The following is a 15,619-nucleotide window of genomic DNA, read 5'->3' on the forward strand; positions in this document are numbered from 1 at the left end:
AGGGCAGCCCAACTCATCCCATGACCAGATTAAGCCAAAATGACAGAAGTAGATCTGCTGAAAAGCCAAGGCAAGCCCTTTATTGTTGTGTTGGTGGGGCGGCGGCATCTTTCCACATTGAGCCTTAATCAGCAGTGAATGGAATCCTAAACACACCCTGCCTAAAACAGATGTTCATTTTGGTTGGCTAGTCACACTGTGTGCTAGGGGGTCTCAAACCCTGTTTAAAAATTGTGGTAGCCACATCAGCCCTCACATTTCTCCTCCCCCACATACAATAATCGAGGCAGAAACATAAGTAGAAAATGTTTTATTCACAAGCTCCAGGTACAATGTCTGCCAAGCAGACTCTGGGTGCAATGCTTTCAAAAAGTCCATAAAAAAAATAAAATAAAATGAATCCATACTCACCAACATGGATGAGAGGTCAGACAGTTAAAAAAAAAAAAAAAAAAAAATTGCCTGAACAGTTGGCTTCAGTTGTTTGCACAAGCCAACCAGGATCATGAAAACCCAGAACACACTCGAAAGCTTGAGATCTTCCTGTCCTCCAGCAGGCTACTTTTTGGCAAATGAAATCTTCATTGAATTGCTCTGTGTGATTTTGAATCCCTGTAGAGATTCGCGAGCAGCTCCAGCTTGAACTTCATTCTCAAACTCCACAAACGCGATATCGTGTCGTCCGGGAACTAAACGGACTTCCTTGAAGCCAGGGAACCTGAAAAAGGAAAAGGTTTTATGAAGCGCATCCCACTTAAGGAACTACAAAAAAAAGTAACCATCTGGATCAAAGCAAGCTGAATTCGGACCATTGCATTCTATCCAACAGCCCATTAGCAGGTATACAATAGAAAGATGTTTTAAAACACACAAACCCTCCTCGGACATCCGATCCAATGGCAGTAGGGGGTTTAAAAAAAAAAAAAAAAAAAAAAAAAAAGACAGACAAATGGTCCGTTTACATCCGACCGCCCATAGAGAGGTACAGGCTGCGTCTGTCAGCTTTGCATAAGCAGACCAGCAATCTGCCTGCTAAGCAGGGATCAGCAGACAGGATTCCCTGAGCAGGCAGACTCCAGTGGAGCAAGGGGCCTAGAAACTGATTGGGTCATTGTACAATCCACGTCAATTCAAAGTCATTGCAAAAAAATAAAAATGAATATGCATGGACGATTTAGAAAGTTGTGAATTGGCCCTCTAGGTACATTTGCCACTATACCCATACTATACATTTTCATGCAGTGAAAGTAAAGTTTACACTACCACTTTGCTCATAGCTTATGGCTAACAAATATTGACATGTTCAAACACCTGTGAGTATTTCTGCTCATGAATTACTAATACCTGAGTGAACAGTGGGCTGTAGTTGCACAGCTGGATATGTAGAGGACTGTGTATATAATATCTATATCTATCTTCTTGGTGGTAGGAATGTGTGAGCAGCAGACGGGGGGACTTGCTAGATCAAAGGGCACTACATTTGGAATGCTGCAGGACTGTGGATTGGAGGAGGGGGCAGCATTATGGGGTACAGTGGTGGATTGGTAAGCGGTATTATACAGTAGAGGCGGTAAATGAGAAACATGAGACATGGAGGGTGCTGGACTAGAGGGCAGTGAATGAGGAGACAATCAAGGTGGCAGGTATACAAAATGCACAGGAGAAAAGAGTTTGTGTACTGGAGAACAGTCACGTTGGTGCAATCTTTTGCTTCACATCTGGAGGGTTTCTATTAACAGAACTCAGTTTACAATACTTACTGGTTGAAGAGCATAGAGAGCATCAACTCGTTTGTCTCTTCTGGGAGGTTGGTCAAGAAGAGAATGTGGTTTGGCGGGTTTTCCGATATCTGTGAAAGATGAATTTAGAGGCATTAGCCTTTTGTAAAGCTGCAGCTGAAAGTTACTATTCCCACATCACCTATAAAACTGCCCTTTATTAAAGAAGAGGGGGGGAAAAAAAAAAAAAAAAAAAAAACACACCCACATACACACCACGGCCGTGCTACCTTGGAACCTCCAAAATAAGATAGAAAGCATGCAGATAACCACATTTGCATGGATGTATGCATCATAAGTCACTTGGTGAGCCAGCAGCAAGCCTCAAATTCTGATCAATTTTCCTTTTGTGCCTCCCTTCTCCCTGAGACATACAGCTTCATACAATACATGCTCACACAAGCAAAGATTGAGCTTGTGCAAAAGGGCATCAAACATGCAGATATTCCTACACACCACAACTTCCAACACATTGCTTTTAGGCGATTGATAGGATTTCTCTAATCCAATTCAGGATTAGGACTTACCGGCTGCATTGGTGCCATCTGTCCTGGCATCATCTGACCATGAGGCATGCCACCAGGTGGGATCTGTCCAGGACCAATTCCTGGTGGTGGCATCATTCCAGGATGGTGCATGTATGGTGTCTGTCCAGGCATGTGCATCATACGAGGAGCCTGGTTCATTCCAGGAATGTTTGCCATACCCTAAAATCAGAGAACATTTATAAGCGATTGCCTTTTTGTAGCCTGGCACAGACTATGAAATTTACTAGTCACACTTACTGGCATCTGCCCTGGCATGCCCTGAACGGGTGCCCCTGGAATGGCTTTCTTAACAGCAGGAACTTCTGGTACCTTTCCTTTCCTCCTCTCCTGTTTCTTTCTTTCCACAAAAGTGCCCTTCATTTTGGCGATTATGTCAGAGTCAGACTTTGAATACTGTATTCTCTATGGTTAGATAGAAAAAGTTATCAGAATATACACATGCTAGTGTCACACCAATCCAACCTCATACTGCCCTACAAATAACTATGAAAATTATTGGGTTCTTATAACTGAAGCTGCGATCCAAGACAATAAAATTGCCAAAAAGTTTATTGGTACAACTGATTAGAGGATTTGGTAGCCAAAAAATAAATTTAAGAGGTGCACTGAATGGAACTTTTTGGGGCCGAAACCAAAACTAAAGTATGGGTATTGTGGCAAATGTACCTAGAGGGCCAATTCACAACTTTCTAAATAGTCCATGCATATTCCCCTTGAGCCCAAAACTTGTCTGTATGGTCACAGCACACAGGTGTCTAGCTAGCTTGACCGATTGTTACAGTCACTGGGACACCCCACAATAAGTAAATAAGGGCGTTTCACTTGCCTGTCCAGGCACAGGGCAGCTTAGAAACTAAGAGCTCAAACCTCACCAATCATGGCAGGTTCCCGTCACTTGAGGACATTCAAGGACAAAGTACTTTTTTCATGTTTCGGGTCCACTCCCTTGGACCCGTACAGCACTCTGCTGGAATGCCTTAGCGCTGTGGTGTCCAGGGTTACACTTCACAGAGCCCAGCGCCTGGAGGCCGCATTACAGGCAAAACATTGCAGGATGAGTCTTCTTTGCGAGGCTCGGGTACCATTCATCTAAGCATATAAAGCCTGTGTCAAATGGATCCCATCAGTCAATCTCTTGATTCATTTAAGAACCATTTGTGGGACTAGAGACCTGGAGCTCAGAGAGCACCTTGCAGACACTGGTGTAAAAAACAAAAAAAAAAAAAAAAAAAATAAAAAAAAAAACACCCCTCTATGGGAGGGTTTATATAGGGGATCACTATATGTCTAAAGTACCTTTGGTCTACCAGTGTCCATTCACCAGGAGATAAAGTATAACCCGGCAGGTAATGAATATTAGTCCAACTCTGTGTCCCATGGTGTGTGTGTGTGTGTGTGTGTGTGTGTGTGTGTGTGTGTGTGTGTGTGTGTGTGTGTGTGTGTGTGTGTGTGTGTGTGTGTGTGTTGAGAACCACACACGAGCATGCAGGGAAGTCTCAGTGTGTGCTTTGCCTACCAAATGCTCTATCCAATTACACAAACATTTGCTGCGTGTTTAACATATTACAGTATATAAAAAAGGCATTCCCCAAAACTTTTGGTCTATTAGGTCCCATTCACACCTAGTATAGCAGGAACCCACATTCCCACACTGTACATAGGGCAGCCTATTCATGTGAATGAGCTGCCCTATGCACAACAAAGAACCTAATCAGGCGTGGAGCATCCTGCGTTCTCAATGTGCATTTGACACTGAGCAACTGTGTTTGGTATACCATACATTAATGGCAACGCAAGTACGACACAGGTTTGCAGAGCATTTTTCACATGCTTGCGAAACACTGCAAAAAACGCTCATTCCTGTGTGTTGCTGCACATTCAGGAAACGCAAGAGGTGTGAATGTAGCCTTCATAGAAGACTAATGCTACTCACAATGTTTGAAACAGTCACAACTAGGCTAATGCAATAAATTAGAGTAATTAGGAACCCAGTTATATCACAGTGGTATGGCCTCGGACTTACACTTTGACCAGAAAACAGACCAAAAAGAGAGAAGAAAGCACCCCAACCCAATGCCAACTTGTCACACAGAAGCAACATAACAGGGAATAAATAATAATACTAACCATTGGCTTATCATAAAAAGGGAATCCTTGCATTGACCTCAGGGCATTCGTTGCACTGCTTACTTCTTTAAAGATCACAAAAGCCTGTCCTCTCATCTTCAGGTTGCGGGACACCAGGATGTCAAGAATCTGACCAAACTGGGAGAAGATTGCATACAGAGACTTCTTCAGCTCTAATGGGAAAAAAAAAAAAAAAAAAAGTTAAATAAATCAATTATTGTAATACAAACATATGCTCAACAATAATTAGATTTTGTTGCATTTGTCACCAAATTAAAGATGGATCGTAATTCAGCTGGTTTGGCAGGGACTGGTCAAATTCTGATCCACATCTGGCCTTTCCCATTTGACAGAAGTCAATTGTTAAATTGACTTCTGTCAAATTTCTCTCTAGCAGATGGCTACAGCTGCCGATCAGTAAAATAAATCACATCACAGGTCCTAGAAGACTGTGGGGCCATTCACAAACCACAGTGCGGCGCATGCATATGCAGTAGGAAGCTGGCTGTGAAGCTGCAAAGCTTAACTGCCAGTTTCTCTTACCCAAGATGTCACCCAAAGCAAATTAAAGAATGGGGTGAGGACATTGCTGGATCCTTGTAAAGAAGTGTCCTTATACTGTATATTTATATTTTTGTGGCTGCTTAATTTTTTTGGGGGGGGGGGGGGGGGGGGGGGTTCTAGACTGGCGATCCTCTGAATTTCCCAAACAATCTGCATCTATAAAGAGATACATACCACTCCTTCCTACCACCCTTGTGCGCTTGAGTGCTACTTTAATCCAGAGAGATTAACAGCTTTAGTTCTGTACAGGAACCAACACTTCTGGGAGTCTCGATCTCCTGGGTCCACCAGTTTCCTCTCACTGACCTCCATGTTCCTCCTGTATCTTGTAGTGACAGATCAGCAGGATGAACCAGTAAGTGCTACAGAGGACATGGGAGAAAGGTTGGTTCCTGCAGCAGACTTCATCTACAGAGGTCTGTGTTTGGCAGCAGGAGAGGCAAGTATGCCACCGCTTCTTCAGCAGGATAGCGTTTTTGCAAGAATTGGTTTGGCAACAAGGTCACTTTAACCACCTTCAGACCGGACCATTTTGCTGGTCAATGACCAGAGGTCTTTTTACAATTTGGCACTGCGCTGCTTTAACTGGTAATTGCGCGGTCATGCAATGTTGTACCCAAACAAAATTTGCGTCATTTTCTTCCCACAAATAGAGCTTTCTTTTGATGGTATTTGATTGCCTCTGCGATTTTTATTTTTTGCGATATAAACGTAAAAAGACCGCAAATTTTGAAAAATAAAAAGGATATTTTCTACTTTTTGTTATTAGAAAAATCCAATAAACTCAATTTTAGTCATACATTTAGGCCAAAATGTATTCAGCCACATGCCTTTGGTAAAAAAAAAGTCAATAATTGTATATTTATTGGTTTGCGCAAAAGTTGGCACATCTACAAACTAAGGTACGTTTTCTGGAATTTACGCAGCTTTTAGTTTACGACTGCCTATCTCATTTCTTGAGGTGCTAAAATGGCAGGGCAGTACAAAACCCCCCCAAATGACCCCATTTTGGAAAGTAGACACCCTAAGGAAATTGATAAGAGGCATGTTGAGCCCATTGAATAATTTTTTTGCCTCAAGCGATTGAATAATGACAAAAAAATTTTATTTTATTTTTTTTTTTTTTTTTTTTTACACAAAGTTGTCACTAAATGATATATTGCTCACACATGCTATGGGCATATGTGAAATGACACCCCAAAATAAATTCTGCTGCTTCTCCTGAGTACGGGGATACCACATATGTGGGACTTTTTGGGAGCCTAGCCGCGTACGGGGCCCCGAAAACCAAGCACCGCCTTCAGGCTTTCTAAGGGCGTTACAGTTTTGAAGGCCATAAAATGCCAAGATGGCACAAACCCCCCCCCCCAAATGACCCCATTTTGGAAAGTAGACACCCCTAAATTTAGGGGTACACTAGTGAGACTAGGTAATAAATGGCGGGTGCCCTGAAACTATAAAAAAAATAACTAACCAACCAGCGTCACCTGTAACAGTTATATGGTGATCACTGGTGAAAGGGTTAACTAGGGGGCAATCAGGGGGCTTTATGCGGTAGTATATGGGGGTCCCTGGCGCTATAAAAAGCTGCGGCGAACCTAAATACCTACCTGCCTAACTAGCGTCACCTGTGACACTAATACAGTGATCAGAAAAACGATCGCTTATTAGGCTGGGTTCACACTGGAGCGATGCAGGAACGCCACGAATCCGCGGCGGGTTCCCGCATCGCATGCCTCCCGGCGGCAGTTCACACTGCCCTATGCGAACTGCTGGGAGTGTCAGTGAAATGTTAATGACACCCCCAGATCAGTTCGCATATCGCAGTGCGATCTGCAAACTCGGATCGCATGGTGTGAACACCCATGCGATCCGATTCTGCTGCGGGCCAAAAAAAGGGTCCCGTGCGAGTTTGCGGCGGGTGCGACACGAATTCAGCCATACTATCTGTATGGCTGAACTCGAATCGCACAGAGATCGGATGTGATTTGCACTGCAGTGCGAATCACATCCGTTCTCATAAACCGCTGCAATGTGAACCCAGCCTTAGTGACACTGGCGACGGGGGGTGATCACGGGGTTAAACCTTTATTGGGGGGGTTAGGGGGGTACCTTAGAACTAAAGGGGGCTAACCCTAACTGCCCTAACAGTTATTACAGTCACAAATGACACCAATGCAAAAAAAAAAAAAAAAAAAAAAAAAGCAATTGGTGTCACTGTGACTGGGGGGGCGTGAGTGTGCCTGGCATGTTCTACTGTATGTGTGGTGTGTTGGTGCAACTCACCGAACCTCTCTCCTCGGTGCCGGAACGAAAAATACCGACACGGAGGAGAGAATACATCACTTCCTCTCCTGTGTTTACATTACAGGAGAGGAAGTGATGTCACGGGACATTTTCATTCGTCGGGAGCGATCGCGAGGGGGTGGCCATGAATGAATGGCGGGCCCCCGACCGGCGGGCAGGCAAGGACGTACATGTAAGCCCTTATGCCTGCCCGTGCCATTCTGTCGACGTACATCGTCGTGCGGCGGTCGGCAAGTGGTTAAAGGGTCACTGCATCCAGAAGTGACTTTTCAGCAGATGCTGGAAAGAAACCACCTAATCATTTCATGGATTCTGTTGACTAGACATCTACATTTCAGTTTCTGTAGAATCGCCACAGCCAGGCAAGTCTAATTTTCTCTGTTGCAATCACCATAATATAAAATGAAGTATCCAATAGCAGGAAAGGAATAACCAAAACTCCAAAGATAAGCAGAAGAGCTCATAACTAGAGGTCGACCGATATGGGTTTTTCTCTGGCCGATGCCGACATTTAGAAATCATGGCGGCCGATATATGATGCCGATTTTTTTGGGCCGATATGTTAGGCCGATTTTATTCTATTTATTTTTTTCCTTTTTTATTATTTTTTTTTTTTTAATCCCCCTTGATCTAACACACCTTTCCCACTGGGGCGTTTTTTAAGGCGCTTTTGGGCTAAAAGTAGCGCCTGTAAAGTGCCTGTAAAATGGCTCCCCTGCAGTCTGTGTGAAAGACAGAGTGCTTTCACACTGAGGCGATGCGCTGGCAGGATCTTAAAAAAAAAGTCCTGCAAGCAGCACGTTTGGAGTGGTGTATACCGCTCCTCCACCACTCCTGCCCATTGATATGAATGGGCACCACTGCCGAAGCGCATGCAATGAGATTTGGCAGCAGTGCTTCATGTGCGCATTTAACCTCTTCCTTGGCCGCTAGCTGGGTTATATGTGCCCCACTAGCAGCCAAATAGCACCGCTAAAATTATGGTAAAGAGACGCTAAAACTTGCGTTTTACCATCAACGCCTGCCCGCTCCACTGTGAAAGCAGTCTTCATAAGTGATACAGAAAATTTCTTACATTTAAACATTTATTAAACAAAACAAACCTCCAATCAGTTTACTTGTATGTATGATTTAGATTAAAAAAAAAAAAAAAAAAAAAAAAAAAAACCTATATATTAAATAAAAACAGGTAGTCAAAACCTTTGGACGAAAAAAAAAAAAAAAAAGGGCTAACTTTACTGTTTTTATTTTATTTTTATTTTTTAAATGGTGTATTTTTTTCCCATAAAAATGCATTTGAAAGACCTCTGTGCAAATGCCGTGTGACATAAAATATTGCAACAACCGCTATTTTATTCCCTAGGATCTCTGCTAAAAAAATATATATAATTTTTGGGGGGGTCTAAGTGATTTTCTGGCAGAAAATACAGGATTTTTACTTGTAAGCAACAAGTGTCAGAAAAGATTTAGTCTTTAAATGGTTAAACTGAGAACTTCTACACAGAGATGATTTCATTCATTCAAGTGTAAACATTGTATCTTTCTGTTCTTTTTTTGGCAGCCTGCCCAGAGAGGAGGAAGACGTTTCTATGACGACTCAGGCAACTCACACTGACTTCTATTACAGAAGTCATTTCAAAGTCCTGCTGTAGTTCTAAATCGGCTTTTTATCAGCACAATCGGCCGATGCCGATTATTTAAAAAACGGCAAATATCGGCCGATATATCGGTCGACCTCTACTCATAACTATAGTAGGGAAATGCAATCACTGGAGTGGCCAAAAAGCTTCACATAGAATTTAACTTTTTAGGTCAACTAACATTAAAACAAGGAAATTCTCAGCACAAGAACCATTTCCAGACACTGAGCTACAAAGGCTTACCATCCTTCTTTATCTTTTCATTGAGATTGTTGATGTAGATCGTGTTGTTTGGTCTGGACTCCTGGACAGCCATTTCACACTAGTCTAGAGGAAGACAGATATATATCTAAAAAAAAAAAAAGAATAGGAGCATTTAGTAAAAATGTCTGTAATACAACCAACAAATTTGCTCTAACATGGAAGAAGTCATATTTACCTCCATAAAAAAAAAAAAAAAAAATTACTGATATGGTGGCATTTCTTAACCGCTTCGCACCCGCCCTATAGCCGAAAGACGGCTACAGAGTGGACGCTAACTGCTGGGAGGTTGTCCTGTTTACTCTGCACGCCGCCACGCATCGGGGAAGTTCTGTGCTGGCCGTGTCCCTCGGACACAGCCAGTCACAGAACGCTGTAAACGGACAATCACAGCGGCCGTTTACAGCGCGATCAGTGTGTCCAATGCGAGATGATCTCATATGTAAACATATGAGATCATCTCTCAGCGCCACTCTCCCTCCTCACACAGACAGCGTGAGAAGGGAGAGATCAACGGCTGCAGTGGCCGAAAGTTAAAAAAAAAAAAAAAAAAAAAAAAGAGTGCCATCCTCGCCCAGTGTCACGTGTCATCTGTTGTCAGTGCCACATATTAGTGCCATCCGTCATCAGTGCCACATATTAGTGCCATGTGTCATTGTCCTGGTGCTCCAGGGCCTTCAAAAGTGTAATAAGTAGTCAACAAGTTAGATGTGTAATTTATGCTCCTAGAACACGTGACGGTGCTCCCTGCATGTTGGGACTCTATGTGGCCAGGCTGTGAAAAAGTCCCACACATGTGGTATCCTAATACTCAGGAGTAGCAGAATTTTTTGGGGGGTGTCATTTGTGGTATACACATGCCATGTGAGAGAAATAACCTATTACAATGACAATTTTGTAGAAAAAAAAAAAAAAAAAAGAAAAAAAAATCTTAATTTTGCAAAGAATTGTGGGGAAAAAAAATGACATCAAAAAGCTCACTATGCCTCTTACTAAATACCTTGGGATGTCTACTTTTCAAAAAGGAGTCATTTGGGGGGTATTTGTACTTTCCTGACTTGTTCGGGTCACAAGTAGTGAGATAGTCCACCAGTACATCAGATGTGATCAATTTTGTGCGATTCGCACCACAGCTTGTAAACTCTCTAACTTTCACAAAGACCAAATAATATCCACTAATTTGGGTTATTTTTACCAAAGATATGTAGCAGTATAAATTGTGGCCAAAATTTATGAAGAAAAATTAATTTGCATAATTGTGTCACAGAAACAAAGAAATATGCGTTTTTTTTTCTAAATTTTCGGTCTTTTTTCATTTATAGCGCAAAAAATAAAAACCCCAGAGGTCACCAAATAGCACCAAAAGAAAGCTATTTGTGGGGAGGTAAAAAAAAAAAAGGACAAAAAATTCATTTGGGTACAGTGTTGCATGACTAATTGTCATTCAAAGTGAGAGCACCAAAAGCTGAAAATTGATCTGGGCAGGAAGGGTGTTTAAGTGCCCAGTAGGCAAGTGGTTAATTCACCTGTCACAATAATAGCACCAAGTACAAGTCACATAAAATAAAAAACACACAAATTGCCTGCCCACATTGGTACCAATAATGAAAATATTGCAGGAGTTTTATGAATTCGGAGTGGTCAGGTTGTGGTTAAATGGGTGGATTAGTTTAAGTCAGGGGTGCAAAAGGGGTAAAGTTAACCTTTATGGCCCCTTTCAGGCGGACCCGCTCAAACCCTCCAGTCTCTTAAATGGAGGAGTGGATGTCCGCCGGCACCCACCGCCATCTCATCTGGTCTGCCAAAAACAGATGCATGGTGGTCGTAATCCCCGCCCATCTGATGGGAACGGACAGGGGGTCCGTTTCCATCCAATTGCCCCAAAAAGAGCAAAGTGTGTCCATTCTGCATAACAGAGCAGACACAGACCTGCCATCCGCCTGCTCAGCAAGGATGAAGGAAGAGATCCCCTGCTGAGCAAGCGGATTCCACTTCAGGAGGCGCCCGTGTTAAATGGACCCAAGGGTCCCTTTTATTTTGTGGCAGCCCGTTAAGCTCCTCTGAAAAGTAATACACACTGGGTCGCTTTTCAGAAGGCACTTGTGACAGGCGATATGTTGCCTCATTTTAGCCCTCAAGGGTCTGCAATCACATGCACTGTATGTTGTTAAAAGACTATCCCATTCACTTCAAAGGGTTGTGTTCAACATTGGTCCTGTCCCCTGAATGCTGTAAGGCTTTGTGGCTTATGTACAACCCCCTCTGGCTGACTTTCCAGTTTAAATGATTATACATGATTAATATAGTTAACATGCCTGCAAGTGGGGTCCGTGTACACAGCACAAATAAGAGCTCATGTATATGGCCATAAGAGGGGCACAGTGTCCAGAGCCTCCAGAAAAGCCTTCCCAGAACGCACAGCTGCTGTGTACACTGCTTGTGGTGCATGCACAGGACAATGGAAAATGGGGAGAATGGAGCCTGGAAGAGGAAATGCTCATGTGTTAGTGGTGGCATGGGAGGGATTTACACCTGGAAGAAAGAGCAGGAATAAGATGGTGAGAAAGCTGTGAACTGTCCATAGAGGAGGAGAATGGAGTCCTCCAGTGTAATGGTACCAGTGTACGGCATATAATGGAAGGAGCAGAGCACTTGCAGTGCCACTTTAAGGCTCACTCAGTGATGTAGCCATAATCCAATCATATAATACCATAAACACAAAGGGGGTCTGAGGAATAAATCAGTTAACCACTTGACTCCAGAAAATGTAGCCCCCTTCATGACCAGGCCATTTTTGTTTTTTGGCACTGCGTTAATTTAACTTGTATAGCGCACAATGCGAACTGAATTGCCTCTAGAACTGAAACTTGTGCAGTTGCGCAACGCTGTTCAAGTAAACTTAAGTCATTTTCTTCACACAAATAGAGCTTTTTTGGTGGTATTCGCATACCATTTTTTTTTTTAGCACAAAAAAAATAAATAAAAAAAAAAACACATTAAGGCCCCTTTCACATGGATCCGTTCAGGTCCACCTGTCAGTTTTTCAGGCGGACCTGAATGGATGCTCCATAGAGGTCTATGGAGCGTCGGATGTCAGCGGTGACATGCGATCAGATCAGAAAAAGTGTAACGGAGGAAAAAGCTATTTTTCCCCCATCTGTCATTGGATCGGTCGTTACTGCGGTCCGTCGTCAACTGATCGCCCATAGGGGAGAGCGGCGCTGTGACAGGACCGTCCCTGCGCAGTGTGCAGAGACAGACCTGTCATCTTCCCGCTCACTGGAGATCACTCCGGCGATCCCTGCTGAGCAATCGGATATCCACGGGGCGGATCAGCACTGATCTGCCCCGTGTGAAAGGACCCCCAAGTGTATATTGAGTGATTTACACAAAAGTTATAGTGTCTACAAAACTATGGGATATATACTGGAATTTGTATTCTTTTTATATACTAGTAATGGTGGCAATCAGCGGCTTATAGCGGGACTGCAACATTGCGGCAGACAATCCGACACTTTGTGGGAACCAGTGAAACCAATACAGCGATCAGTGCTAAAAATATGCACTGTCCTAATGACACTGGCTGGGAAGTGGTTAAAAATATAAGGCAATCAAAAGGGTTAAAGTGGTTGTAAACCCTTACAGACCACTTTGACCTACAGGCAAGCCTAGATTAAAGCTTACCTGTAGGCCCAAGAAATATCTCCATAACCTACACAGTTAAGGAGATTTATTTTATTTTTTTGTAAAATAAGGGGCACCGCTGTCTACAGCACATGCACGCCATACACAACAGCACAGGTGCACTGGGCGCACCACAAGTGAAGGCGAACATGCCGTCAATGACGGTTCCCGCGCGCAAGTGCCGGAGTGACGTCATTGCAGCTCCAGCCAATCATAGTGCTGGAGCCACGAGACCCGGAGGTCACTCTGGGATACATGGAGGCAGCGGAGATGAAGAATGAGGACCGCTTCAATCATACTAGCTCATTATGCCTTTGCCTTGCAGGGTTTATTTTTTCAGGGTTAACTTCCTCTTTAAAATGTATGCATAGCCAGTGTTTATTACGGAATGTGCATCCAGCACATCACTGATGTCAGAACATCTGCCTTGTTCTGTGATACTCCTTGCAGATCATTGGCTGGCACTCGCTGATTGGCTTGTGCCGTGTCTAATCATGGCATAGTTGTAGCATGCGTGTGTCCCCTACCTGTAAGTGCTGGATCACGTATTAGGCATGCGATCTAACACAGGAGAGTCACTCTGCTGCCATACTCATACGTGAGGCAATTGGCTGATGGCACCACAAGCACAACATACATGTTTCAAGCATTCCGAAACACGTAGATGTGAACGAGCCCACATTGTATAGAATAGTAAAATTCTGATAAAAAGGAGATGTACAAGCAAAGCTTGTTTGTAGTTTACAGGATTGCAGTTTCTTCTGCACTCTTGTAATCCATTTTCAGCAGACCGCGGGCTGAAGTCCGCCGTCAGCCGATGTCACAGAGCTGGTCCAGGCTCAGGAAAGATCCTGGCAGACGATGAAGTTGGGATCTGCCAACATGCCTGGACTGGTATTTTGTCAAAAGAGCCAATTCATTGAAATCTCCAAATACGTCACTTCCGGTTACTGTAAACCAGGGATCTGCAATTAGCGGGCCTCCAGCTGTTGCAGAACTACAAATCCCATAAGGCATAGCAAGACTGACAGCCACAAGCATGACACCCAAAGGCCGAGGCATGATGGGACTTGTAGTTTTGCAACAGATGGAGGTCCGCTAATTGCAGATCCCTGCTGTAAACCATCAGTAACGCGAGATTTTGACAACTTGCTGTTTTGACACAATACCAGCAACCGTGTACACCATAGTATGAGGGGGCATTAATAGTCCGGCTGATACTAACAAAATGGTCGCCTCTGAAGTGGCAGCAATTTTTATTTTTTTCCCCTTTAGCCGCTGTTCTGTCAAAATAGCAAACTGTGTGCTGCAGAAAACATGCTTGCTGGTATTGTGTCAAAACAGCAAGTCATCGACATCTCCAATTACTGATGGGTTACATCAGGGGTGCCCAACCTTTTGAGGAGCGAGGGCCACTTTAGCGAGTTGGTAACCGGACCACAATGAGTGTAGCGGGTGGATGGCAGGTCTGTGTCCACTCTACATACGTAGAGCAGACACGGATGCAGCCCTCTGACCTGCCCAGACAGAAAGGGACAGATCCCCTTCTGGTTTTTTTTGTTTTGTTTTTTAGCAGATCAGCGGGTGTAAGCAGACACAAGTCTGTTTACATCTGCCACTCTATAGGGGCGAATGGAGGGTCCGATTGGGTCCATCTGAAAAACAGACCAACAGACCCGATTGGACCGATCGTGTGAAAGGGACCTAAGGCTGCTTTCACACTGATGCCCAGCAGTTTACCTGCATCTCAGTACAAAGGACAAGCAGATTCCAAAAATATCAGAAGATGAACGGCGCCTGCACTGCGAGTCCAGGTTCTAGCCCACCATCCAAGTGGACAGAGTTAGAATAAAAAGAGCCGAGCTAAGCGAGCCCGCGAGGGGCCCTCTAACTATGTGCAGCCCTATGTCCACTTGGATGGTGGGGCTTGCACCTGGACTCACGGCGCCGTTCATCTTTGCAGATTTTCCAAATCTCCTTGTGCTCCATACTGCGCAGTTCAGAGCGGACACTTTGATAGGCGGACTCACTGTATATGTCACAACACCGGCACCTGGCTCAGCCTCTCAGCGCGCCTATCCCACCACAGCCCAGAAAACGGAGCAGATCGCTGCTGAGCGGAAGTCACCAGCTCACGAAGCTGTGAGAACGGAGCGATCATCAATGTTTGATCGCTCAGTTATCAGTGTTAGAGGTGGGGACCAATATTACATGCAGCAAGGGAAGCATGATCCTGAAAACAACCCCCCCCCCCCCCCCATACTTTTCTAAATGGCTTCTGCTTGAATCCAGTGTGGGATGATTTCCCCGAATAGCACACACACCATGTAGGGCCCATCCACACCACAAACACATTCAGGCTCTGATCACACCTGTACATTCAGTGCAGAGAGGTGATGCTCCCTGTACATGTCCTGTGATGGGAGATCTGCCCATAGGAGAGCCTGGAATGTGGACGGTCTATGTACTGGGAATACAGCTAAACAACGCATCCCAATACATGTGAAATGAATGGACCTTCCACTAAGGAGAGGGGCCGATAGAACGCATTATATACACACAGCTCCTTACCAGAGGGGACAATGGCGGACTCCGGGCGGAATTACACGGCGCGTGCTCGGCTCACAAATTCTCCTTGAATACAGGCCGCAACCCTCACCTCGCGATACTACAGCACGGCGCCGCCTCTACTGGGATTACAGAGAACTAT

At 44.2% G+C, this 15,619-nt stretch overlaps 1 protein-coding gene across 1 annotated transcript; it reads right to left on the reverse strand.

Annotated features, from left to right (window-relative positions):
• Positions 1-295: 295 nt before the first annotated feature.
• SNRPA (small nuclear ribonucleoprotein polypeptide A) lies at positions 296-15,610 on the reverse strand. The gene is made up of 7 exons (XM_077482247.1): positions 15,481-15,610; positions 9,208-9,313; positions 4,454-4,626; positions 2,564-2,728; positions 2,306-2,485; positions 1,761-1,849; positions 296-718 (listed from the first exon to the last, which is right to left on the reverse strand). Exons 2-7 carry the CDS (start codon positions 9,278-9,280, stop codon positions 559-561), a joined length of 840 nt encoding a protein of 279 aa, XP_077338373.1. The 5' UTR covers positions 9,281-9,313; positions 15,481-15,610; the 3' UTR covers positions 296-558.
• Positions 15,611-15,619: the final 9 nt, after the last annotated feature.

The sequence above is a fragment of the Lithobates pipiens genome, unplaced genomic scaffold (genome assembly GCF_037356315.1).
Source record: "Lithobates pipiens isolate NorthernLeopardFrog02 unplaced genomic scaffold, aLitPip1_a1.2 Scaffold_1, whole genome shotgun sequence".
Taxonomy (NCBI): Eukaryota; Metazoa; Chordata; class Amphibia; order Anura; family Ranidae; genus Lithobates; species Lithobates pipiens.

What these genes read in the sequence shown, in the direction of transcription:
- SNRPA (XM_077482247.1), bottom strand. Translation starts at nt 9,280, where the DNA reads ATGGCTGTCCAGGAGTCCAGACCAAACAACACGATCTACATCAACAAT. An exon ending in TGAAAAGATAAAGAAGGATG is followed by an intron (nt 4,627 to 9,207) that starts GTAAGCCTTTGT and finishes TTTTCCCATTAG; the next exon opens with AGCTGAAGAAGTCTCTGTAT. An exon ending in AGATGGCACCAATGCAGCCG is followed by an intron (nt 1,850 to 2,305) that starts GTAAGTCCTAAT and finishes CATCTTTCACAG; the next exon opens with ATATCGGAAAACCCGCCAAA.